General features: G+C 41.5%; 1 protein-coding gene across 7 annotated transcripts in view; it reads left to right on the forward strand.

Moving 5' to 3' along the window:
- The window catches only part of DPF3 (double PHD fingers 3), a 192,778-nt gene that overhangs the window by 17,156 nt on the left and 148,689 nt on the right, over window positions 1-26,933 (forward strand). For 5 of the 7 annotated variants that reach the window (XR_003255654.1, XM_026078765.1, XM_026078766.1 and 2 more), the window contains exon 1: window positions 6,053-6,090. The exons of 1 other annotated variant lie outside the window; for it this stretch is intronic. Coding sequence is in view for 4 of the 6 variants with exons in the window: in XM_026078765.1 (XP_025934550.1) it covers window positions 6,059-6,090 (32 nt within the window). In the remaining 2 variants the exon portion in view is untranslated. Of the gene's footprint in view, window positions 1-1,746; window positions 1,812-6,052; window positions 6,091-26,933 lie in introns of those variants that run through there. One more of the 7 variants, XM_026078770.1, reaches the window with a different exon arrangement.

Below are 26,933 nucleotides of genomic sequence, written 5' to 3' on the forward strand. Positions count from 1 at the left end.
TCTTTCTTTGAATGAATATGGCAGTTCATGTTTTTCTCTAAGTTGTTAATATTTTCAGGTAGAGTGCTATCGCAATTGATTATGCTCAATCCAAATGTTAAACTTGTCTTAGAATCATAATAATTATAGTGTGTGCTTATTAGTGAGAAGACTGATTAGCAAGGTAATACATTCTTTTTTCTACTCATGGGCTAGAGGAAGTCATGTTATAGCACTCTTAGGCCACATTTGAAATTTGTGTTTAAAAGTGGTTAAAATGCCCAGACTTTATCTACAGTGATGATGAGGAACTTTTTATGAGAGTCACATCAGACTTTATCTGCCTTACAAGCCACTTAGGGTGCATCCATATAGGAGCAGATATCTAGCATCTGGATCCAACTGGTTTAGCAGTAGTTTGGAGAGTGGACCAGCCTGCCTCTGTCCATGTAGGCATGTCCTAATATATACCATCTGCTCCCGCCAAGATTCAAGTGACCTTGGAAACTCTTTCTTACCCCATGCAAGGAAGAGATAGAGACAGGAAGCATTATAACATTATCTCAGATGATTCAGGATAACACCTCTATATGCCTGTAGCTTTATCCCATCTACATTATAACGATGACTGGTCTCATGGAGAGAACAGCAGTAGCTGGCATATGTGTGCTCCTGAGAGCATGTGTCTATCTGTATTATTAGATTCCTATCTCTACTACTACACCACTGCAGTGGCTACCATAAGGATATGTATCCTCCTTTTGAGGCAGTTTGTTCTTAAGGCTGTTTCCTATTGTTGAGGGAATTTTAAGAAAAATCCATAGTAACATAAAGAATTTTCTAGAGCATTACACTAAATATCACTGATTTTCAGCACTTCATTAAAGTGAAGACAGATTTAAACCAGAACCCGGAACCTGAAACAACTTCTGTCTCCCCAGACTTTTGAAAATTTTGGATCAAGGTCTGAATGTATGTCTTAGCAGTAGAGACTCATCTTTAGTATCAGAAAATACTTGTTTTATCTGACCATTCCATTTGAAAATAAAGGGGCTTGAGTCTAGACCCCAGCATAGGTGTAATTCAGGTGTAACGCAATTGCAAATTGAATGGCGAATACGAAATTGAGACTTTGAAGTAAGAATCAGGCCTGAAATTAAGATAGCCTAAAGGCATCCAAAAATTGTTGCTATAGCTATAGAGGGGAATTTTGCTAAAAGAAAATTAATAAAAATTCAGGTCACCTTTTAGGAATGCAATTCCCAAAATTGCAAATAATGAATCAGTGACATCAATTTATGCTCTGCATGGCTCCATAGTTATCTTTGTTATGCTGATTGCATAAGATTTTAGTGATGTGTCTGTAGATGGCTGGTGTTGAGTGTGTAACTTTGACATCTTTCCCTGCTCATTCAGCTAACTCAACTATTGGTAAAGATCAAAGAAAATGAGGAGGTGGGCTGACAAGAAACAGTGCATGAGAGATGCCTGAAAAGCTTTAAATAAATAAAAAGGGGTTAAGATTTCAAATCTACTGCATGATATCTGTGGATGTGGAGCTCTGTTCTGCTCTAACCCAAAGTTAGGAGAGCTTCTGTCACAGAACATGTTGTTGTACCTTATATGAATCTGGTCCTTTGAATATTAATATGTTTGAACAAAATACAATTGCATATTACTAGATGTATCTGGGGATATTAAAGCTGAAAAAGTATGTGGTTTCTGGTAGACTAACAACTGTTTCTTTTGTATTTTCCTCCATTGCAGAATTAGACAAGCTGCTCTCCTGTCAGTGTCTAGTTTGTTTCACTTTCCAATTCACAAGGGTTGAGGTATGTATAAGTAAAAACCTAATCTTTCCTCCCTCTAGAAAACACAATTGTGCATTAAAACTTAACAAGACAAAAGGGGAAGCGCGAAACTACAAATACAGGGTAAAACTCCTTCACAGCCAAGGATCCTCAGTGAAAATAAGGCTTTGCAGGGTGAGCAGCRACATCTTTTACACCTCACAGAAAATAGCAATGCACTTGCATTATGTAGATTGTAAAAATGTTTGAAATAGGGGTGGATCAGAAGAGTAGCAAAATGATCCATGAGACATGACACTTTCCAATACAATGGGAAGAAACTACATTGTTTTTCTTTTACTTGGGTAGAGACAAGCTGCGGATCCATATACCAGGCCTGATATGAGGGTGTGGATTCTACATTCAAAAGCCTTACTCTCTTTAGCTCCTTAGAGCCAGAATGTTTAGGCTTTGTGTTAATGCCATAGATTTTTATATAATGGTTTTATGTAAAAATCTACCCTTCCTTTTAAAATTTAAATGTTGGCTGCCCAAACAGTTGGCAACCTTTCATTAAAAATATGCCTACCTAAATTTTTAGTGCTAAATATTTTAACAGCATTTTTATTTTCCTGCAGCTTTCTTGGTATGTTTCAGCTGGGTCTGAATAAAACTATCAGCAGCTACATAGGAGGGTAAAAATCCAAAGCTTGGAACTTAGTGTATATGTAACTGGGTGTGTTTCGGATGTGTTTGGCTCATATGTGATGTAAATCAGCAGTAACTGTATTGATTAGTGACTTACAGTAGCCTAAAACCAGAATAAAAAGGAATCTAAAAATTTAGTTTATAAGTGATCTGTGGTTGATGGAATGGTGTGTATGTGAAAATGGAGCCCTCCGTGGTGTGGTATAAAAGTTTTATTAGCATAGGTTTGTGATGGTTCCCTTACTCACAAAGACTGACTATATGAATCAGTTATGTAGATCATCACAAACAAAATGCCACCCAGTGCTCCATATTTGCATGCCTGTTTTACAGCTAAAACAGTAATCTAAATGTTGTAGGATTCTATGTGAAGGACTCTATATGAAAATAATGCAGATAGATGAGCAAAGCCTGATGTCTTGGTTATCACGTGTCAGACTTCCTGCTGTTCCGATATGGCAACTCTGTCCTTAGTCTTCCTGGAGCTTCCTCTGAACGAGGCAATACTAGTGACCACTGCTCCTGGCCAGTAATACGGGATCAGACTAGGAGAAACAGCGTCAACAATCTAAGCTCATCTGTGGCTGTTTTCACTGTTTGTTGCAGTTGCTGGTAGCTGATAAAGGCCCAATGTCTGAATAACTGGGAGCAGCGAGGGAGCGTGAGTGTGTTTTAATCCCATCTTTGTAATACACTCCCTGCCAAGCTGCACCAAGAGCTCTTTGCCTGCAGAGCAGGAATGGGCCTATATATYCAAGTGTACAGGACCAGAGGGACTCATTAAACTTCTAAAAATGACCTCAAACAGCTTTTTCTAATTCTCTAAAAATGTCATATATATACTAGAGTATATCAGGGCTTTCTAGAGCTTGGTTGAATTTTGGTGCTGCCTTCTCTCAGTAGCTCAAATCTGCCTCCAGTTCTGCAGTGTGATAATGTTCTAGACTATTTTTTCTTTTGTGAGCAGCATAATTGTTGTTGTTCCACAAATAAATATTGCCCATCCTAGACCAAATGCTAAAATGTGTTTGACGTTTACCGTCAGGTGAATAGCAGGACAATGAGGAAAGTGAAACGAGCAATCCTTGTAATAGTGAGATGTGATATAGGTCTTTAGGCAAAGATATGCACTTTGTGGTATAAGTTCATATAAACAAGGCTGTCATTTTCTGAAGGTTCTCAGGGCCACAAATACAAATCCTGCAGACTGATTAGTATCAGTGTGGACATGAGATAGCCAAAAGAGCATGATAAATTCTTTACACAAGTAGTTAAAGCAGTCTGCTACATGCTTTTTCTCCAGTTCTTGCATATTATCATTACTTTTGTGGTACCTGTTCTTTAGATTTTATCTGAACAAATCCTTGTCTACGGCAGTAATTCATACCTGCCACTGTGTAGTGTACTGTGAAGCACTGTTTTCCTAATATTTAGACTAGGGGAGAATTTCTGTCAGCAGTCTGGGCTGTAGGATGTAATCTTAAGAAATAAGGACATCCAGGGTCACTAGTTCAGGTGCACACTAGCCTGTTCATTTCTTTCTGGTGTGTACATCAACTGTGTTCTTATGAAAGCTTGGCAGTTTGTGGTTAGCTTTTCTTGTGAACAGTGCGAGAGTACTAAACAGGAGGATCTGTAGTCACATTCAATGTCACCTGGGCTACTACTATATTAAATAACATAATGTAATATGATAATGGAAACATTCTTAAAGATTGCTTCCCAGAACTGTGTTTTGGGATATATCTCAACATCTTGGCAACTCTCCAGCTTACAGAAAGCTTATTTCTCCTAAGCAGTATTTGTAACCAAATGGCTTAGATTGCTTTGATGGAAGAGATGATTCCCTCCAGGGATATAAGCTTGGCACAGCAGCTAGGTTGACCTAGCGGCCAGAGTAGGCAATGTGTTGGAAAGAGGGGTGCTGGACAGATCTGAGAAGATTTAACTTTTCAAAACTTCTGATGAATCCATAATGAATGGGAAAATGATGCATTGCTGTTTCCCCCTCTTCTCTGTATCTCATCATTTACTTATCTTTCTGTTCTCCATCTCCCTTTCTTTTCCACCCCCTTATTAGAAAGTTTTATTTTGATAAACAATTAAAAGACAGAGAGGTTTTGGTATTCTTGGTCTTCTTAAATTCAGCCCTTAGCTAGAAAGATTGCTATTTCCAATTCTATTAGCACCTGGATACCTCACAAACACAAGTACTTCCATTTTTTCCATTTTTATTCAGTAAGTTCTGAATAAAGTTGGTTCTTTATTCTCCTTTCTTATACTGTTTTTACAGCAGGGTATTTTAACTATCTTTAGTTGAGTTTCTTCTGATTATATAAATGCAAAGGACAGAGAATCAGGCCTCTGTTTTTTTTTTTTTAAGGGCTAGAGGATGCCTGAAGGGAAGCAAGACCTTTAAGAGAGAGAGAGAAGTATTACATGACAAAGCTTACAGACAAGAGGAAAACTTGGTCTGCTTCTGCTCTTGTTTATACCAAATTCATGCTGGTGTAATTTCATGAACTTCAGTGGATTTGCTTCTGAGTTACAGTGAGATCAGGATTGGCACTCCTTAAATCACTTAGGTCATGCTACATAATTCATTTGCAAGCTCCTTTAATTAGTTGCAGGTAAGCACAGACTTCCTGGAGTTTGCTGCTTCCCCAGGAATGGACTCTAACTACACCCTGTCTATTCCAGAAGTCCAGCCTCCAAATTACTCTTCTACTGTGCAAGTAAATGCCCCATAAAATGCGAGTTAAAGCTCTTTCCCCTCCTCTTATTTATGCTGAAAGATCACAGGACCAGGTCTCAACACGCTAAACCAGACGATCACTTCAGAAGTTGCTTTGTGGGAAAAAGAGCAAGCAGGCAGGCAATGGGTTCGGCCACTGTGCATTATGTAACCAGTGCACTGGCTGCAGGAGCTGGATGACTGACATTGAGAAATTCCTGGGGGAGGTGGAGGGGGAGGGGGTGCTGCCCTGGAGTCCCCGCGAGCGCCGGCAGCTCCAAGGGACCTGAAGAGGAGAACGGCTTGAAAGAAAGGGAAGCAAACTGGGAATAACAACAGAAAGCTTGAGAATCTAATGCGGCAGCAAATGTCAGCACGCATGTAATTTATTTTCCTGATAAAATGGCATGCATCCAATCTTTGCACGTGAATAAGGGGGCATGCCATTTGGGAAACGAAAGGCAGCGACGGCAGCGCAAAAAGACAATGAATGAGCCGAGCTCTCTCTCCCACACTTCTCTCTCCGCTCGATTTCCTTAAAGAAAGAGCCAAATAACTGCGAAAAAGTCGTCCTCCCCTCCCCACCCTAGTCCTCTGGATCTAATTCGGCGTGGTGACAGCCCCTTGGGCGTGCGCTGCCCCTTTAAGACCTGCTCTCTTGCAGTTCCACAGAAAGGGAGTGACCTCTGGGCTTTGACAGCTCCCCTAATAACTAGCAGAGCCCTGGCTCCGCCTGCGCGACGGGATTGGGCGGCGGGCCGGTATCCCGCGCCCTGATTGGCTGGCCGCTTCCCCTGAGCGAACCTTTAGAACTCCGAGACACAATATTCTGTTACATTGTAGCAAAATGGCGACTGTCATTCACAACCCCCTGAAAGCGTAAGTAGGAATCAAAAATGTACATATTCCGCGTGGTTTAAATATGAAAAAAGGCGCCTTTCCGATGCTTGCTGCCAGCCTGAGCCAGGTGCCTCCAGTCTCCCAGCTGATCTCTCCTCCCGCCCGCCTTTTTTCCTGAGCTACTCTCTTTTTTGTGCAACACACATAAACGGCTTGTGCTGAAATGAACAAGAAAAAATGTTACATTTGCGTTGTGCTTAATTGGCTGTCAGGGAGCCCGAGAGATCGGCGGGCGGGAGGGAGGGCAGGAGAGCGCTGGGGCTTTTTGCAGCTTGCGGAGCCGCGCGAGCCGTGGAAACGGCGAGATCCCGAAGGACCCCCGAGGGGGTGCGTGCACTTGACAGAGTCCTGCGCCTGCTGTCCGGGCCAGCTCGCCCCGCTGCCGCTCCGGCGTCCGATGGGGACGGATCGCTCATGGAAACAGCGTGCTTAATTGTTGGTTTCTCTGCGCTCCGACCGTAGTTCGGAGTTTTCTTTTGCAAATCTTTCCAGAGTTGGGATGACTTAAAGAGGGGGAACGAATCGGCCACATCGCTGCTTAGCTCAGTGGCAAAGGGGTTGCACAGACCGTATGAAAGCAGGGCAGCAGGGGCATTGCAATTACACTTAGATTTTCGTGTGTTTGTGCGCGCGAGGGACAGCGATAGGAAAAGGGGGAGAGACAGACACGTTAAATGAATGACTCGGGATTACTGATGGTTGATTTGGGGCAGGAAGTCCGGAGATCTGTTTTGCATATGACAGGCTTTCRCTTTTAAAAGTGGCAAAGAGAGTTGATTATGTTTCCATCTTGAGGGTGGGCGCACACAGTCACGGTCTGCACGGGCAGAATCTGGCCAACTGTTTGCTGAGGAAATACAGAAAGAGAGAGGGTGCGTGTGGAAGGGAGGGGGCAGGTGCTTCTGCTACAGAAATATTCTAGGGTTTCCGATCTCGAATTAAGGCCGATTTAAGAGGGGGAACGCGGGAGCCAGTTGTCTTCTGGATCGCGCCCTTTATTTTCCTTATGGTCTGCAGCACGCACCGTTAATCCCTCAAGGCATTAGGGAGAGTGGGATTTGGCACCGTATGTGGGGAGAGGAGCTGTCTTAACCTTTTTAAAACGACTTTTCTGCTAACGGGGGCAGCGCTCTTGCTAATAAAGCAAGAAAGCAGAGTACCTGGCGGTGACGCTTCGTTTGCACTTTCTGGCTGCACTGAGTGGGTGTTTTTATACGTTTGAGTTTTTAGGGATGAAATTAGGGCTGCGAAGTTTTTCTTTTTTCTTTTTTTTTTTCCTCGACTCAACTCTCTCCAGCTGGAGTTGGAAAAACACTTGACGGTTTTTCCAGGGATTCCTGCCGCTCTCTGCAATCTGGAGGGAAGAAAAGCCTCGGGCTGAAAGGGGGTACTGACATGTTTATCATTTCTCCTGCTCCGTCCTGGCAGAAAACCTTTGCTTTCATTTACCCAACCTTTCCATAGCACCTTATAAAAATCTACGGAAAGAGGGGAGTGCAGTTGTCAGGAGGTTTTTCAAAGAAGTCCGTGTATCTTCGGGGGAGAGGGGGGTCTGAACATGCTCTGAAAACTGCACGGAATAGACGACGTGCCACCCATCTGACGGCACATTTAATACTTGTGCCGTGAGAACAACTTTCCGCCTTGCCCTTTCCCCCGCCGTGCGTCGCTCAGACCCAGGCAGATTACTCCCGCTCATTACCGGGAACTTAAACTGCACGAAAGCAATGTTCGGGGCCATACCGTATAGCTTCTCACCTGTGCTGTAAAATGCCACGTACGTTTATGAGACTGTGTAAATATTACCAGCAGTGAGGAAGACTGGGCTTGAGCGCCTTTGGGGAGATGCTGGAAGCTGCCTGGAAGGAGCGTGGGGAGCGGGAGCGGGACGCCGCCTGGGAGCGCGCCGGGCGCCCGGCCCCGCCGGCCCGGCCCGGCCCCGCCGCAGCACTTGGCGGCGATTTGCACTTCTGATCCCTGCGAGACTCGGCGCAGCCACACTATCCCTCCGGGGAGGACGGATCCTGCCGGCCGTGCGCTTGTGCTTAAATGAATTGGGGACCCGATCCCGCTGCTGCTAAAGTCGGAGGTGGCAGGATTAGGCCTTTTATAATTGGCTCCCTTTCCCTCCCCTTGCCCCTGGGGTGTGAGAAGAGGAAACAATAGACATCAAGCGCTGGGATCGCTTTTCTATATGTGCTTTTAAAGTACTAATGCTGTGTACAGGAAACAGAATTGGTACTGGCTGCCTGACACCATCTGCATTTTTTATTAACAACTTGTTTAATAAAACATTTTATAATTTTCATTTATTCTTTAAAGTTGCTGATCGGGAAACAGTACACATATAAATAAATTATGCATGGGATAAATTAGGACAAAAGCAGTAGGGCAGATAATAGGGGAAAAGATGCAGTGCACAGTATTTTATCCTCATGTGTCCTTCCTGACAATGAAAGGGAGCTGAATGACATTTGCATTTCCTCTGTCTGCGTTTTGATTGTATCTCAAAACTCACAGACGCCCCCTACAGAAACTGGCCACACAAAGGTTTTGCTCTGAGATGGGGGACAATGTAGAGACTGAAAAATTCTAGCTCAGGTGTCACGCAGCTCCCTGTGTGTGCTTGTGCATTTAAGTGTGTCCAATATTCAGTTTCTCTCCAGCACTTGGACACATATGTGGCCTTGTTCATGCTAGACTAGTCCTCTCGGGATAATATATTCCAGTATACCTAAGCATCCGTGGGAATGCGTTACATAGAGTAAGCTCAGTCCATGGAGTCCCTTATTAACGACCGACAACTCCTTACATTCAGCTTGCCTCTTTCTCTGCATATCTCTCTTTTCTCACTAGCTGAATATATTTTGGTGCTTTCATCCCTTTGCTCATCTCCACTTCCTCTGGTAATCCAATCAATTTGACACAACTGCCCATTATTTCTGCCATTTAATAGCTTGTTGTTTACCAACATGGTGCTAAAGGCAAAAAGATCAGAGATTTAACAGATCTGCAAGGAAAAGGCAGCAGGTGTCTGGATAAACATATTCTTCTTGGTCTGTTAAAAAAAAAAAGGCAATATTCAGATACCTCTGATGGGACAGCAGTGGATTTGAAATGCTCGGTTTGTTGGGTTGTTTTTCCAGTAGCCTGTGTACCTATCTCCATAGTTTTACTTTCCATCTTTTCTTTTGGATATCTTAATACAGAGAGATTTGAGCAATGCAGTAAAGGAARCAAATACAGTTTAAAAAGTATTGTGAATGACTTAAAATGTCAGTCAAGAAACCTCAGTGGACTTTGTAAACATTAATTAATTAAACCTCTCAACACCCCTGTGGAGAAATGATTATTGCCTTTGTTTTATGGATCGCTAAACTAAGACAAGGTGGTTAGAAACTTTCTAATTCAAAGACCAACTCTAGAATTCAGCAATTCAACTTCCAGTCCTAACATTTAGTCACATTTCCTCCATCTCTGCCTTATTAATGATGTGCATATGGTACCATAATGCATTTAATGTAATTAAGATCTTGTAATTTACCAAGTCTTATCTAGCAGAAGAGCTGATTCCCCCACCCCTTCTCTGTCTTTACTCCCGCAGCTGACTTTTATTTCAGGTTGTCAATTAAACATACTAACTGGAACATATGTTAGGCTGTTGCCTTTTTTGCATGTGAGATTCCCTCACACTGTAGCTCTCTGCCTGAATGTTCACAAGCGGAGCTGTTGCCTTGAGTGGTTTGGCCTCTGAGTAGCCATGCTGGTGCTTTCCCTTTCTTTTGCTTAAGACTGCCTCTGGGACAAAAGGGCTAACTTAGTCTCAACTGCTAGGCTAAGTCACTTATTTGCTGACAACATTTTTGGACAACTTTGGTGTGGTCGGGGATGCTTATTCCCAGCCAGGTGTTTGGGGACCAGATCAATGCAATCTTGTGTGTGCAACGCTAGAGCTGACCTTGTAAACCCTACCAGGCCTGTTCTGTATCTGTATTTGCCCTTCAAACCCACAGCAATGGCTGGTTTTCCAGTTGCTGTGCTTTCTCATAAAAATTTGCCTTGAGAGCCACCTCTGGTCCCTGGGCTGCCAGTTGGCCATTCTTGTTATGATGAATTCTGTGGCATGAGACACCTGTTAGCGAAGAAGTGGTCTGTGCTCACATCCCTCTTTCATGTAGGCAACAGAGCAGCATGGGTCGTGGGTTCGCAGGTGGCAAGCGTATTTCGTCAGTGATAACTCAGCTTCAATTCAAGCTGGCTACTTGAAAGGTTCCATATCCTATTTTCCTTCCTTGAGTCAACCCCAAATTGTGATTAAGTGCTAATGAAGACTGATTTTTTTGGATGCTGTAGCATAAATGTCTGGTTGCTGATTTTTAATGTTAGAGTGAAAGTACAATGCACAGTGCCTCTTCCAGCAGGTGGAAACAATAAAATAGATGGACAGTTAGGTTGCCAGTTCAGTGCTTACAAGTGATGCAAAGGTGATTTTAATGTGGCTTTACAAAAGGGAATTTTCTTCTGTTTAATAGGGTTGTTGGACTCATTAAATCACGTATCAGAATCTCTGTGAAGTGTCCAGTGTGGCACTGAAGTCACATAAAAACATAAACGAGCCAAAGTACGATGCATTTCAGGCCAAAACTGTTGTCAACATGGCAACTCTTTTTTTCTATACCCCGCCACCAGCCTTCAGAGAAAATGATGGATGAATATTGCTGTGTGTATACAGGGAAACATGGGCATAAAACCCAAAGTTGTCTAGGGGGGAAGCCAAGATCCTAAGACCTGAGGATATGCTGGTTTGAGTATGGAAGTGTCTGATAAATGGTATGTTGCTAGTTACAGCGTTTTGTCTGGGTGCATGAGTAACTTGTGCATGATTAGTTGTTGTAGTGCTTTTGTAATCTTGTTTTGTTGGTGTTCTAGCCTTTCACAGTCCATCTGGTTGGATGGATGGATGGAGCTTGTGTCATAAAAATGTCACTGAAAAAAGGTTTTAAAACCCATTATTTATGGTGTGTGAAAGTAATATTGAACTAACTCAGATGGGATATAAGGTGACTACAAAGGCCCAAAGATCTGATCTTTTTGAGGGTGGAATAATTTCAAGGCAAGCACATATCCAGTGGACTGGGATCCTAATGTCAGAGTGTCCAAATGGGAATAATTTACCCAGACCATGCAGAAGTCCAGAACACAAAGCGAAACATGGTACCGTCTTCAGTCGGAGTCATGGTGAACTGTAGTAAAGGCAACATGGCTCAGCCTCTGTGCAGCCTGCTTTCTTAAAACCAGAAGTGTTGTGTTCTGAGGTTGCTCTAAAAAACAGACTTTGTCCAGCTTGTATATCTGCTTTTTGCAATTCATTACAGTCGGCCATTCCTCTGGTATCCAGAAATGAGACATCCCAAGGTATCTGTTGTCTGGGAATAATGTGTTTTTTAGAATTGCCTTTTGCTCGGACTGATGTTTTCTTACTCTGGATTGTCTTTCATGTCAGAGCTGAATTCCTTTGCTTGGTAGATCAAATTTGCTATCTTGGTATTTATTCTGGGCTCATCACTGTGTTGTCTGTATGTGATGTTGCCTTGAGCAGGAACCATCCTTGCATTGTTTATCCCTGAGGACTTGCAGGAGAAGAATGAATCTGTTTTGGAAGCTGAGTTTTTTTTTCCCTTGGACAGACAGACCTCTGATCTGAGGAGTCCCTGGTTTGGGTGACATACTCCCATGTGCAGAGAAGCAGCACCAAGGCAACATTGCTTAAGGCCTGTTCTGAGGGCTTCGTTAGGACTGTACTGCTCTTTTGTCTTTGCCTGGAAGTTTTGCCCAGCATGCACAGACTCAGTTGTGTTAATTGCTTCTTTAGCATAGGTCCCAATTTTAGGGTTTTTTGTTTCTTTTAAGGAAAGCAATCTCACTAACCATGATCTAGCAGAGAGCATACTTTAAAATCTTGTCTTAATTTTTTAACAAATTTTTTCAGGTGGAAGTGCTTCTTTTTGTTTTTTAAAGACTTCTCTACAGTTTGTGAAGCAAACCAATTACACTGGACTAGTGTGTGAGAAGCAGAAAGTGATTTTCCTTTCAAAAGAGAAGAGAAACTGTCCAGTCTACTTTCACTGTCTAAAGTGAGTGATATGTAACACATAAACAAATGGCATAAGTGAGTGCTTGAATACTGAATATTTACAATTCTTATTTATCTATAGTAGCCTAAATTATTAAAAATATGACACATTCTTTAATTGTTTAATTGTTATATATGGTTTATTTCCCAAAAGGGCATATTTTAATCACAGATTCCCAGCAGATGTCTCAAAAAAGAATAATGCAGTATCGTAATGGTTGCTGGCAAATATCCTTCTCACACCACCATCTCCTCCAGTATGGGAATAGCAGGAGTATGTCAGCATGTGTCTCAGTTTTCAGGTAACCTGCCTGAGCTGGGTGCGGTCAGGGACTTGCAATTGCAGCTGCATGGGAGGTTTTGCTGGCTCCCCAGCACTGTCTGAGGGGAGGCTTTCCAGGGAGTCACTGGAGCAGCAAGAGCAGGGCAAGGATGGGTACTGATGAGTGTGCATTGGGTGGCTGTGATCAGCAGCATGTGCTTGCCAAATCCTGAGTCATTGATTTTGCATTCTGCTGAGCTGCAGCTGGGAGAAAGTCCCCTGCTCAGGTGCTGATGGGGACACTGACTACATCAATGTTATTCTTCTGGTGAGAAAGGCTGGAAGTGTCATTTAAAATTGCAGTCCCCTATGAAAGAACTGATCCAGCCTGAGTGAGGATCATCTCTCCATTCATACAACACTGTGAGTTGCGTCAGTCCTCATTCCTATCTGATAATGCCGTCCATGCTTTCTGATAATTTTATAAATGAACATAAAATGTGAACTATAACATACATATTAAATCTAAGTATGCAAAGGAAAGGAACCCCACATAATTTACAGTGTCTTCCCCTGCCAGATTCTGCCAGATTCCCCCTCATTTTGGTTCCTTTACATGTTGTAAAGGGCAGCCTGGTTGGGGCAATCATTAAGTTGTTATTTAAACGGCTCCTAGAGGCCTCAGTTAAGACATTGTGCTAGATTCTTTACACACACATGGTTTAATGGTTCCTGCCCTGTAAGTCTCGAAAGTCTAAATAGGTTGGATGGTGCAAAGAAAATCAGGTGCAGAGCAAAGAAATAAGGCCATGTCCTATGTTGGTTAATTCCAGTCTGTCCTACCCTATCAGCTGGCAGTACAGATTTGATCTGATCAGATGTGGGCATGCCACTTCTGCCAAAATGCAGAATACAGTGCTTATGCTCTTTTATGCTTTGAGTTGGCTCCCTGCTAGCCACAGGAAAATAGATCATGCCTGTTGGAACAAAATTACCTCTTCAAAATTTTTGAGTGTTTTTTCATGTTTTGGAAGAGTGAGTGAACACTAGTTCAGTGCTTTATGCCATGTGGCTGTGAAATTTTTGATCTGGTTCTAGGAACTTTGCAGTTTCTAGCATGTTTGCAGTCTCATGGATCCACAGCCTAATGTGTGTTTAGTCCCAGAGCTGGGAGAAAATTGAAATGGTGGGGGTCTTATCCCAGATAGTTCACTATCCAGTGAACTATGCTGTTGGGAAACTTTCAATGGAGACACAAAGTTAGTATTATTTCATCAAGGGAAAAGTAATATCCATATTTCCATCTCCTGCAGAAATGGTCCAGACCTGAGGAAAGTAACCCATGGATATGTGACTCTTCAAGTATTTTGRCCCTAGTATTGCTTCCTGACAGATTGTGGTTAGTCACTGATGGGCACAAATATTTTTCATGTTTATGATTGCTTTAAAACCTATGCAGTCTGAGGAAGAAATAATGGAAACAGTGGTTCAGAAAGCTGTTTAACTGCTAAACTCCTTTGGTCTTGACCATGAATAAAAAATACATAATGCTTGTGGCTGCTATCCTGTTGAGTGTTCAAGTAAATCATACACCAGTGTCCCATATCAGATATTATAACATGAGCCCACTTGTATCTACAAGCTTACCCTGATTGCTTTGGCTTTTTTTTTTCTTTTTTACTACCAAAGGGTGTTTTAAAGACTGTAGGTTTTTGTGATTTTTAAGGACTCTCTACCCTTACAGTTTTCAATTCATCAGCATATGCTTGTTGATGTGAAAAATGGAACAAATCAGGAGCACAGCTCTAATTCAGAGGTCAGCAACTTTTATAGTTGGGCCAGTGCAGGTTAAGAGGCTTGCAAGATGTGATGGATAAGGTTTGGTGACGGAAGCACTCCACGATGAGCTCTTTCTCCTCAGGTATGGCTCAGCTGCAGCGCTGAAATGCTTCTTGTACTGCTTCATCATATCTGACTGACTCCCAAACCTTGATTTTTAGAAAGTGCTTCTTTACCAAGCATGTGCCCGTCTGTTAATTTTGGTGCTATTAGTCCTCAGTGGTCAAATGGCACGTGGATGAATGTGATGGCAATACCTCCGCAGGGAGAATGGAGCCCTGAAGACTTGTCACCTCTCTCTCTTCTCCTACACTGATACAAATGAAGAGTAACTTCATCAGGCTAGCTGGTGTAATGTTGATGGCAAACAGGCATTCCTCAGGCAAAAATCTAGGCAAAAAGTTTTGGTGGGAAATACGTGGAAAACCCTTCTCTCCTCCCTCAGTTTCCTGTCATCAATTCTGAATTGTTTTTGTTGATAGTCTCAGCTAAATGTTTTATCTTCTCTTAGCTTTCCTCTCCCCCGCCTCCCAACCTCTTTCCCCCATTGACCTCTACAAGCACAGTCCTAGCTGTTGATTTATCAGGGCAGGCTGGCTCAGCACTGTGTGGAGATTGCTTTTAATTAACTCTCTTCGTTTTTTCCAACCTTCAGGGAGCAGCAACCCTTTAATGATTTTAATATTTTATCTGGATTTATATCCACCTTATTTGTTGTTTGTTGCTCTGCTTCCTCGCATGTTCTTCCTGAGTCATTTCCCAAAATGAAATGTTTATTTCAGGCCCCTCAAACAGAAGGAGGAGAAGTGTTTTTAATGGCTTCTGGACTGGGACTCCCTATGATCTACACAGTGTGTTGGAGGAAGGTGGGGAGTTTAAGGTGATGCATTTTGGTGCTGTGCTCAGAGCAAGACTCACTTCTGTGTTCTGTGTCAGTGCGCAGGGCAAGGCAGCTTTGTTTTGTGGTTACAGCATGGCAGATCAGAGCCTACTGAATTAAATCTGACCTCTGACTTGTCGTATGGTGTGGGTAAGTCATGAGTTTATTTTCACAGTCAGGTATGACTCTCATGCAAGGCAGGCTGCGTAAAAGAGGCACTAGTGTAATGACATGTTGTTAAAATGTAGTTAACTTCCTGTATATGAATACAGGCCTAAATGAGAGTCCCTCTTTACTAGCAAAAGACTCCCTTTGCCTACTGTGAATAACTCCCCCAAGTGAGATTTCTTCAGACTGAGCAGAAAGCAACTATGCAAAGCTTCTCCTAGCTGGAATTTTCTCTTTGCATATCCTGCAGTGAGGACTGCAGGAGGTGCAGGATAAAAGAATAAGGAAAACTGTTTGTTATTTGTAATATTAAGTATGTGGCACTTCCATGCCAGAGCAGGAAAATGTTTTATAATCACGCTTAAAGTAAGCATTACAATCTATTTTGCAGGATTATTTTCGCTGTTCTTCTGATGGGGTAAATGACACGCACTGAATGGGTAGGACCACGCCATGAACCATTGACAGAATCAGAGTCAGAGAATCCATGTTGCTTTGCTTTTGTGTTGAGTGTTAGACAATAGATGAGCGATGTGTTGAAAGGGAATGGGAAGCCTTCCTTGGCAGCAGTTCCATAGCCAAACTGAATCTGGGGACGTGGAGGAAGAGTGGTAGACTGAGTTGAGACTGTCTGCCTAATTCTGATGGAAGGAGTTCACTGATAAATATTGCTAAGCCATCCTTAAAGGCAGTGGTTTATGCCTAGAACTGATAAAGACACTGTTGGGGTACAAACATTTTACCTCTGAAATGAACCACATCACACCAAGTGGCAAGTAGTTAAAAGTATCCTCACCCTGCATTTCAAAACATACGTGCTACACAGCAGACAGTATTGTCAGTTTAATTCATGCATCAAATTCAATGAAGTCATTGACATGAGAACAGTTTGACTTGAGTTATTTTACAGAGCTACTTAAAACTGTGTGCAAGTTTGCCATTTGTTAAAAAGGCAAAACAAATTAGCATGTTCCCAGATCTGGTCCTCCTTTCCAGAGGAGAGTAACCCTGAGAGACAAGCTGAAAGGAACACGATCATGGGTGCTACTTATCAAAATATTGGCAGCACGTCGCTGCATAAGATCGTCTGTGTCATCTGGTCTGTGGTTTGTGTTTGTCTTTTGTATCTCTCTCTGCAGCCCAGTTTAATTTGAAAAAATAATTGTTTGGGCCTTTTTTTTTTCATGCTCTTGCTGCAATTCTGCAGTAACTTTTGAAATTCCTCATCCCACTAGCTTGCAAATGTACCTGGTTCAGGTATTTATTCTGTTGAGTAGATCTCAAAGTAAATTCCCTCCTCCCTGACTATTAACTTTGTAGCTTTGTTTCCATAACTAGCTTATCCACAAAATGCTGGAGTGGGAGAGGGAAGGGCTGGTTTTCTGATATGTCTTCAGAATTCCTCACTGCTAAACACACACCTTGCAAAGTTGAAATCCGGCCAGCCCTCAAAGTGCAGGCTGTTTCCTAGGTTGTTTTTACCAGCTACTTTCTCCTTTATGCACCCCTCAGAGTGGAAGAGGAGGAACAGATGAGGGGTGAGCATGCTGGCTTTGGGAAAGCCTCTGACCGGAAAATGGATTGCAATTCCAGCCGAATGGTTCTTTCCCTTGGTAACAGAATTGCATGCCTGGGCTCTGAGCTCTTTGCATTAATTCCATCTCTGCTAAACTTTCCCAGTCAATTAACCATGCCCATCTCCTGCTCTAGCAGCCACATGTGCCTTTTCTGCCGCAGCAGGGTTTTGGAACAGTAACTGCCTGCACAAGCCTCTGCTGCAGCAGTTTTCCTCCAGCAGCTTTCCTCTAGCATAGTTATCAATCAGGACCTGTCAGGTTTTTCCCTCCAACACATCTATTTTCAGGGCTGTAGGACTTTGACCTTTTGCTTTTGTCTTTATAAATACTATTTTTTCCAAGAGGGGCCAACTCAGATGCTGAGTGTTAAGGTTTTACACTGATACTAAAACTGCATGCAATTTTCAGTCTTAGTCTGAGTGGGTTTTGGTAAACCCGGATGTTTCTTTTGGTTTGTGTCATTTTGCCTCCCTTGCATTTTGGTTTTGTTAGTCAAAATGGTCTTATTAAGCTGACCAGTGGTTCTCATACAATGTTCCAGGCAGCACCCACAGCCTAGAGGTCTCTTCTGGGTAGGTGGCTAACAGAACTGAACAAATCAGTAGTGAGTTCTTGAAGGCTGGAGTGTCTCGGCAATGCTAGCTCATGGGGTTTGACGTAGAGCACCTCTGAAGGGAATTCTGCCCATGTCTCTATAGCTGGAGGTAGGGTTTGAACACTGACACTAGTGGTATCTTGGCAAAACACTTGGGAGACTGCAACAAAGTCTTGAGCGTGTTTTTCTTGCATGTTCTACTACCATCGGAGCTCAGGTTGGGCTAGAGTACCTGTTAAAGTGAGAGGCTTTAATATCTTGTCTTGAGTGTGCAGGTGATCCTGGTTCTATTTCTAGTGGATAGGTAACTGTATCATAAAAGCTCCCATCCCAGTTGGCACTAATTGGTTCCTTTGTGGGTACTTTCAAATGAGCAGACAAGGATGAAATTGGCCACAGAGGCTCAATTAATAGCAGTGTAGGTTTGGAAGAGGGTTCGTGGGTCTTATGTCCAGTCCCCTGGTACCATGTCAGATAATCCCTTTCATAAACTGAAAAGTCCTTGTCTTAAATCCCCACTTGGACTGTTTGTTGCCATTACTTCTCTTGGGAGGATTCCAGAACCCACCGCTCTGATGGCTTGAAATAGCATTTTAATCCCTAGCCTGGACCTACTTGTGACCAGTTTATACCCATTTGTTTTGGTGCCAGCATGAGGTCGTTAGTTAAATAGTATTGCTCCCTCTATGTCTTCCTCTCCACTATCATGCCTTTGTACAACACTATCATAAGCCCTCTCAGCCTTAGTTTTGATATCCTAAACTAACTGTGCTCTCTTTTCCTTTCTTGGAGTAGTTATTGTCTCCATCTTCTGTTCTGCAGCTTGGGTTACTCACATWCAACTTTCCTGAATATGAGTAGACAGAATTGTACTGAGTGTTCCAGGTGAGGTCTTGCTGCTGCCCTCAGCAGTGACTTTAATTTTTACCTCTTCGTGGAGTACTTTGCATTTGTTTGTGGCTGTATCCTGCTGGTGGATCATAGTCATCCTGTGATAGAAACATAACAGTATCAGCCTTCTTGTGCCCTTTTTTTGTTGCTGTTGAACTGATGATCTCCAGGGTTTTGACTGAAAGTTGTACTAAATTAATTCCACCTAATTCTTTTTTCCTCAATATTCTTAACTTCTTTGATGTCCATTGAACTTGTGTCACTGGTTAACTTTTATCAGCACACCTACTTTTTGTGCCAAGCTCATTAATGAAAATATTAAAGAAGATCGGTCTTTAGACCCGTCCTTTCTGGAACTCCAGCAGTAACCTCCCTTCAGCCAGTTACTGTCTCTTACCACATTCACTGTGTCCAACATCTTTCTGTAGTTTTTCAAACATATCATCACTCTTGTACTAATCCTCTTCTCCATTTTTAGTAGTTCCTCATGTAGTACTGTATCAAATGTTTTATGAAAGTCCAAATTGATGAGAAATAGGTATCTACAATATCAGTATCTTGTCAAAGCAAGATGTCAAGTTACCCTGGCATAAGCTATGACTCTTGCATCTTTTTCTTTTCCTTGTTCCGTCATGTCTTTGATTATATTGCTCTTAAACTTGATGTGAGTAAATTCAGGCTCAGTTATCCTTATTGCAATAATTTGCAAGGTTTTAGAACAATTAAAAAAATAGGTATTTTTCTTTTGCTTACTATCTTCAGAGATATGGTACTGACCATGATTTGCTATATGTATTTAAAGTACTTGCTAGTAGCTGTGTAGTTTCATGTCCCAGTTCTTGGGCAGAGGTTATTCAGGCCTTGTGACTTGACTGCATGAATGCCTTTGTGACTTCCACCTCAGTCATCCCACTGCAAACTGAAGCACAGCATTCCTTTAGTTCTTAGCCTGTACCTACGTTATGTTTAATCTATGTCCCATTCTCACTGCAAAGCAGCTGAAATTTCTTTGTGCTCTTTTATTTTGATGTCTGAAGAATATCTACTATTAGTTTAATAGCTTTCATGAGTTCTAACTCTTGTCTTTGGCAGTTCTCCCTTTATAGCAATGCTTCTTGATGCTTTTAAGATGCTATTTTTCTTCTATTACTACTGTTTTCCATTCTTGAAGGGTGCCTGCTTAATTCTGATGTCCTTTTCTTAATTATTCAGCCAGTAACATCTCCAGTCTTTCCGCACAAGTTTCAGATAATTTTTGTATTTTTCTCTCAAAGAAATTTGCCAAGTTCTGCTGTACTGTCYGCTCCTGTCATACTTAAGAAGGGCTCCTCAAGAGCAGGTTTGAAGAACTTTGCAATAGTGATGGAAGTGTACAATTTTGTACCTACTCTTAGACTGCAGAAGACTTTAAGCCATTCTGATCTAGGGCAAGCAGGAGCAATTCCACTAAATATTGAAATGTTTCACCTAATTAGACCATGGCCAGATGTGGTTCCTAACAGTTCAGCAATGTATAACAATGTTGTGCCTTTCATCAGAGTTGCAACCATTAAGTAAAACCGAAATAAGCAACACAAAGTTGATTATTCTCAAATGACTTTATTCCATTTTCCTCTGATGCTATGAATCCCATTCAGAGAAAACAGTGTGTATGGATAATATGTGTATACTTGTGTGTGTGCATAATATGGGAAAGAAAGAATGTATTTACAGATGATGCTTAGGAAAAAATGATATGGTTAGTTAATCAATGTCTTGGCATTTTAAACATTCCCATATACTTTGTATGCTTTGTACTGATTTATGGCAGTATGTGATTCACCTCTTTCCTATTGGTCAGTTTCAACAACTCATATAATAGGAAAAAAATAATTTATATTTTCTAGAGGGCTGGGAACTTTTAAAATATTACAGCACTCTTTGGATCAATGCATATCCCAGCAATCCCTTGCATAAGTGACCTAAAATCAAGTGATCAAACCTCTTTTCCCCTCCCCATCCCTAGAGAGATATTTGTAATTAGATAAAAAATGAGGACAGAATATGCATAAGTATCTGTTATGCTGGGATTCCTGCCCGGAAAGGAAACTAACGGCCTTAGCTGGTCGTAATCTTTTGCACCCGGTACATTATTGACAAGGCTATGGCTTGAGAACCTGGGGAGTTCAGAAGCAGATTGCTCTGTAAAGAGCAGCTGCTGTCTTATGGCAACCTTTCTAAATTGACTGTTTTCCAAAACAAGTTGAATTACACATCCTATATGTCACTCATCATTCATTATCGAGGACATTTTGTTTTTAAGAAAGGGCCTGATTCTTCAATCTTGTGCTTTATGCCATGGAAGTGAGTGTAAATCACTGCTTCTGTGGCTTGGAAGTGTTTCACATTCACTTTTCCCAGATGTAAATGACCACATGAGGTGCAAGACAGTGGAGAATTAGTCCTGGATTTTTTTATTTTTTCTCATTTCATTTAGCAATTATTACTTGTCTCCAGTTTTAAGCAGAAGGGACCATGGTGTTGTGGCGGCAAATTCTGGTCTCTTTGCTCAAGCTAAGTAACCTCTTGGAAGTCTATGCAACAAGTCGTCTAGTAATGTGATACTGCACAATGCAAGGGGATCAGATTGGTGACACTTCAGAAATCTGGAGACTGCTTTATCTAGTGTAGTGTTTTTCTTTTTTCTCCCAGTGTGTTTGGTAAGTGTCAGCTCACCTCTCTCAAACTTCTAGATTTTAGTCCTCTGCTAGATGTGTATTTTTGTCTTGTGACTTGACAACAGTGAAATACAAAACCAGGATGCTTACAAATCTGTCAGTCTTCCTCAGATATCCCAGTTGTCAGTGGATTTATCACTGATGAAAAATCCACTGATGAAAAGCTTTTCTTGGAGCAGGCTGGAATTCTGCATGCTAGTCTTCCTCTCTTGCTTTGCTTAAACATCCTTGGGGTGAATGTCAGTGAAGGTAGAAGTGTTTTGAAAAAATGATGGGCAAGGTCACATAGAAACATGCCCTCCTGCACATTCCCAGGGAAGGTATCTATCCAGCATTTCCATTGTTCTGCCCAGTGTAGCTAAATCAGGGATTATGAGAGCCAAGGCCAAGCTGAAATGTGATTTTTTATTTTTTTTTAAATTATGTCCACTTTGGCRTCTTTGTGAACTGACGATGGTTGGTTTTTCCTCCTCCACTCATAGTAATTCACAGAGTGGGAGATCTGGGGCAAATCTGTGTTTTCCATGCTTACAAGGCAGCAGGAGCTTCTGTGGCTGAACTGAAGTATGTTTTTCCAATACACCTAAAGTAGAAAAAAAAATCAGCTTTATAAAACTTTAGCTTTTCATTTGTGATGCATTATATATAGGCTATTGGACTGCACCAGAACAGCACACACCAGTCTGTTTCACCTTGTGTGTTTCAGCGAGATTTTTGAAAGACTGTACTGTTTTGTTTGTACTGACAGTCAGTGTGATTTCACTGAAGTCTATAAAGTTATGTCATTGTGAGAGACAAATTTCAAGGCAACCTCTCTACCAGAGAAAATTTTATTTTTTCCCCTTAAATTTTCAGAATCTCCTTCCCCCTAGGAAATTCAGCAGAGCCCTATGCTTATAATTTGGCAGAAAATGTTGACATGAGCTGCCACCTATGAGATCCTCAGCAGAACTCTATAGCTTAATATGTGGGACAGGCAGCAGATGACTTCTTAGTAATAGGGATGGGTCAGAATAAAATCCTGCATCTAAGCACTTATTGTGAGCTTTGAAGATTGAGCCTGGATCTGAAGCTGAATGCATCTCTTTAATGGACAGGATCCAAACACCCACATGCTTTGGCAGAGCTCAGATCCAAATTTTCTCTACCTAAAGAATCAAGGTTCTGTTTTCATGTAGATTCTCCTACTAGTGAGGAGCAAAGGAAGGGATAAGACAGAAAATATGACACATTGGCAAAATTGTTTTTCAATACCATGTTTTTCAGAGTTTTTTCCATGAGGCGTCAGCAGCTCTTAAAAATCAGAGAGAGAGAACAGTTGTCAATGAGCCAGAACGGTTAAATACTTTTAAATATTTGAGTTGGGTTACTCCTTCACCTTTCTTTCTCACAAACATGTCTGGTAAAGCTCCAGTAATAAAAACACTTGCCGGGGGAGAAAAATAAAACTCTTTTCAGCAAGTTATGGTGGTGACATTTTAATCACATCATAACAACACTGTTAGCAACGGTTTAGGTTTGGCATTGAACATATACACAACATTTGTTCTTTTATACAGTATCTGTATTACATTGTAAAAATAGCACAATTGCAAAACTCATTTGTCACCATTGTGCCAACTTTGTTCAGCTGACAGTTGCTGTTTGAACTTTTAAAGCAATGTTTCATCCATATGTTAATACCAACTGTACAATTAATTCCCTCTGCTTTCAAATGATCCTCTTGTGCCCTACTACCACGAACGGTAGTTACTTCCCAGTTCGGGATACCTTCAAAACCATTTCTGTCAGATAAGCTCTGCCCACCCTGGGTGGTTCCGTACTTAGAGCTGGTAAAGAGCAGTCTGGAGATAGCAGTTGAAGACTGATTCCCATGGCCTTTAAATTTCCCAGTACATTCCTATCCAGAAGTTTGTTATAACTACTTCTTAACTTCACTGAACCATTTCAGGATGGTGCTATTCAGAAATTTTCCTCTTCCCGGTGAGAGATTTGGAGCTCCTCTGCAATGTTTTTGGATGCTGTATATGCTCTTTCATTATTTGCTCTCTGTGAAGGATGCTTATTGCATAATTTCTGAGTTTAGTTTAATAACGTGCTTTTGATTTTGGAAAATAAAGAAACAAAAAAATCAGGAGGGCAAAACCAAGACCTACAGAATCCATAAATGAAGACTGCAAGTGATGTTACATAGTAATAATTGGGCAGTTGGCATAGAAGTCTCCACTGTTAATCCAAAACCAGTTTTGGATTAACAAAGTCAAAAAAGCCCAACAAATAGGAAGGGGGAAGAACTCTCCCTGGATAAAATGGTGCTCCCTTGGGTAGTAACTAGCAGGGACCAGACTGACATGCAGATATACCTGCTGTTGTATCATCCCAGAAGATTAGAATTCAGCTAGAGTAGGCACAAACAGATTTTATTTCAAAAATTTTTTTCTTTTGAATTCTGCCTTGTTCCTACTATTACAGTTAAACCACACTTTATTTTAGGAAGGCTGTTATTGGCTTCAGTAGGGGTTTCTCAAGAGGGAGAGAAACTTGAAGTGGGTAAGAATGGATCAATATGCAAGGGTTTATATGTAGGCTGGAACCTGATCCCAGTGCGGGGAATCAATGGACTTTCACAATGCGGAGGTGGATTGCACAGGGGGACATTCAGAGAGAAACTAGAGAGGGGCCAAAAGTGCAGCTGACCCGTAAGAAGTGCCGTTTACCTATGAGTTACATGGAATAGTTTTGGTCTCTGATAGGCCTGCTCTGAATTTCACTCAATGTTTCCTTTTACGTATTTATAAAATATATAATACTACAGTAAAGCTGATTGTCATGACTGATATTAGCACCCTGCTTATAGAGTTGCATGAAAATCCTTATTTGTTCCAAGATACTGCTAAACAGAGCCCTGGGATGAGTGGACCTTTGCTTTGGTGGTGGAGATTGTTGGATGGATGATAAAAGTGACTTCATAATAAAATTTTAGCTACAAAGCGGTGAACAGTGTTTCTGTGAGACATTTGTTTTTCCGGTTTAAGTAGGCTATAGCTGAGTAGTACATTTATATAATAATATAGAAATATATACAGTGCAAAATCACTCCTCAGCATGCTTACACAAGGCATCACCTGCTCTGGTTGTGCCAGTGCTTTCTGCAACTGCTAATGCCTATACTCTAAAGTGACTTGAGGCTTCCTGGTGGTGCAAACGAAACTGCATTTTGCTGCTCCAAAGGTAAGAGGCCAAGGCCAGTGCTGTTCTGGCTATAGGGAAGGAAAAGGTAGGAAGAGAGGGAATGGAGAACGGGGTGGGGAGAACTGGGCCTGCTTCTCCACTTCCTGCTGGCAGGGACAGGAGGGATGGGAATGGTGCCTGCAGCTGAGGACTAGAGCCTTCTTCCAGTTGTGGCCAGGGCCCTACTTCCCCTCAACAAACACAGCGACAGTTAGCCTGTTTACCAAATGGCTTTAAATAACATTCCTCTCTAGAAGTTTTTAAAGACACTAAGCTGCCTTAGAAAGTCTAGTGGCACAATAATTGGTTAAAACCCAGGAAACACAGGCTAGGAACAACTGGTGAGTCCTCTCAGATGACCCATGGAGGCTCTGCTGGATCAGTACTGGGGCCTGTGCCACCTGATATTTGCAAATGATCTGGAAAAGAAGGTGGAGAAGGAGGTGGCAAAGTTAGCTGATAATACTAAGTATATTCCAGGTTGAAAAAAGCATCAGGTTACTGTGAAGTATTGAAGAAAGACCTCATGAAAGTAAATGATTAGGCTGATTAAAATGGCTGATTATGTTCATTTTAGATAAATGTAAATTAATACATGTGGGGAAAAACAATCCCAAATTAACATATACAGCAACAGGCTTAGAACTAGTTATTGCCACTGTAGAGACAGGTTTTGGAGTTATAATGGATAGTTTTATCAAAATCCGGCACCGTAYTCAGTAACTCACTAAAAAGAAAAAAAGAAAAAAGAAAAGAAAGAAAGAGGCAAATTGAATGTAAGGAATTATTTTGAAAAGAATAGAAAACAAACATCATTATTATGAAACTATGTGAATCCATGGTCTGCTCTATCTTGAATACTGTGAACAGTTTGGCCTTCTTTCTGAAAAAGAATGCAATAAACTCAAAAAGGTACTGAGAAGGAAAGAAGGATGATCAAAAGCATGAAGTAGCTTCTTTATGAGGAATTATTAAATTGATTTGAGTTTTTCAGTCTGTAAAAAGATTTATGAGGGGTGTATGAGAGATGTATATGATCAGGAACATCATGAAAGAGGCAATTGGGGGATGAATGTTCAGTCCCTCTCTTGAAGTCAGAAGTTAGGACATCAAATGAGACTATCAAGAAGCTGATTCAAAATGAACAGAAGGGAGTACTTTTCACAAAATGTTAAATAAATATGTAGAACTCTTTGCAAAGGGATGTAGTGAGTGTTAAAGTTCAGAAAGTGTCAACTTCACGGAGGAAAAAAAACCTTCAAGGGCTATTGAATACTAAGATATCCAAACTGCAAATTGCTAGAGGCTGGGAGAGTGTATCAGTATATTCTGCCGGAAATATCACTATATGCTTTACATATTTTTATGGGCCTCCTTAGGAATTCCTTATTGGCTGTAGTTTGAGACAGAATCCTGGGTTAAATGGACCTTTGGTCTGACCTGGTATGGCCTTTTTTATGTTTCAAGGGCTCTGGCAGTCACATAGTTCTTAGCACTGTTGCAAGAAAGGCCTTGAGAAGTTTCAAAATAAGAGACTCAGAAATACAAGACGCAATTATGATTACTGGCTAAATAAACCAAAGCTTTATTTTGTTCTTTGCAACATTTGCTCCTTCATGTCAACCCTAGGGGGATATCTGTGTGCCAGTTTGCCCAGGTCTTGCAACAACCTGAGACAACCTGTTTATTAAACATATGCTTTGGCTGTTATACAGAGGAAAGGGCATGATCCAGACTGGTAGTGCAGAGACTTGCGTTCAGTTTCTGCCTACAGCCCATTGACTTTCTGTATGTTTCTAGCCAAATTCTGTACCATTTTGTCCCTCTGTTTCCTTGTGCAAAGAACAGATAAAATCCTGCATATTCCTCCTTGAAGAGCAGTTTGAGATTAATGGCTGTGAAGTGCTAAATCAGTGCTAAAAGTTGTGAGTGAATGCAAAGTTTGTTTAACGCTGATTTGTTTAATGGACATGCAGTTAGGAAACTTGCTGTCTTCAATGTCTATTCATAGGACAGTCATTCAGACTGGATAAGAAGTAAAACCTATATTCAAATTCCTTCTATAGGAAAAATTGGAATCAGCTGTTGTTATAGTTATTACTTACTGATCGGTTGAGGGGGGCAGGTTAGAACTGGCAGGGTTAACCCCGGGAGATCTGCAGTGGTCTGATTTGACTAGAGAAAGCATTATACTTTTAGCTCTCACTAGGTCACTGTTTATGGGATGAATTTTCTAGTCATGTCTCAGATTCACTGTCGTGGGTGACCTTTGCTCTTCCATGTGGCTCTCTTTCTGCTCCTGTGATCACGTGTAGATGCATCTTATAAATTATTTTTTGTAATGAAAGGCAGCTGATGGCGCTTCCATGTAAGATGGTTGTCCTCTCCTCATGCTGTGCAGTAGGATATCTGAATCCTGATGAGAAGGCAAAGAGATGCTTTGCTTCAAAATCAAATATATCAAAGGCCCCAGTACCTGCCTTAGCACTTGCAGCTGAGCTAGATGGTATCAAAATCCAGGGAGATGTG

This window comes from Apteryx rowi, unplaced genomic scaffold, assembly GCF_003343035.1.
Source record: "Apteryx rowi isolate R43461 unplaced genomic scaffold, aptRow1 scaffold_488, whole genome shotgun sequence".
NCBI classification, from domain to species: Eukaryota; Metazoa; Chordata; class Aves; order Apterygiformes; family Apterygidae; genus Apteryx; species Apteryx rowi.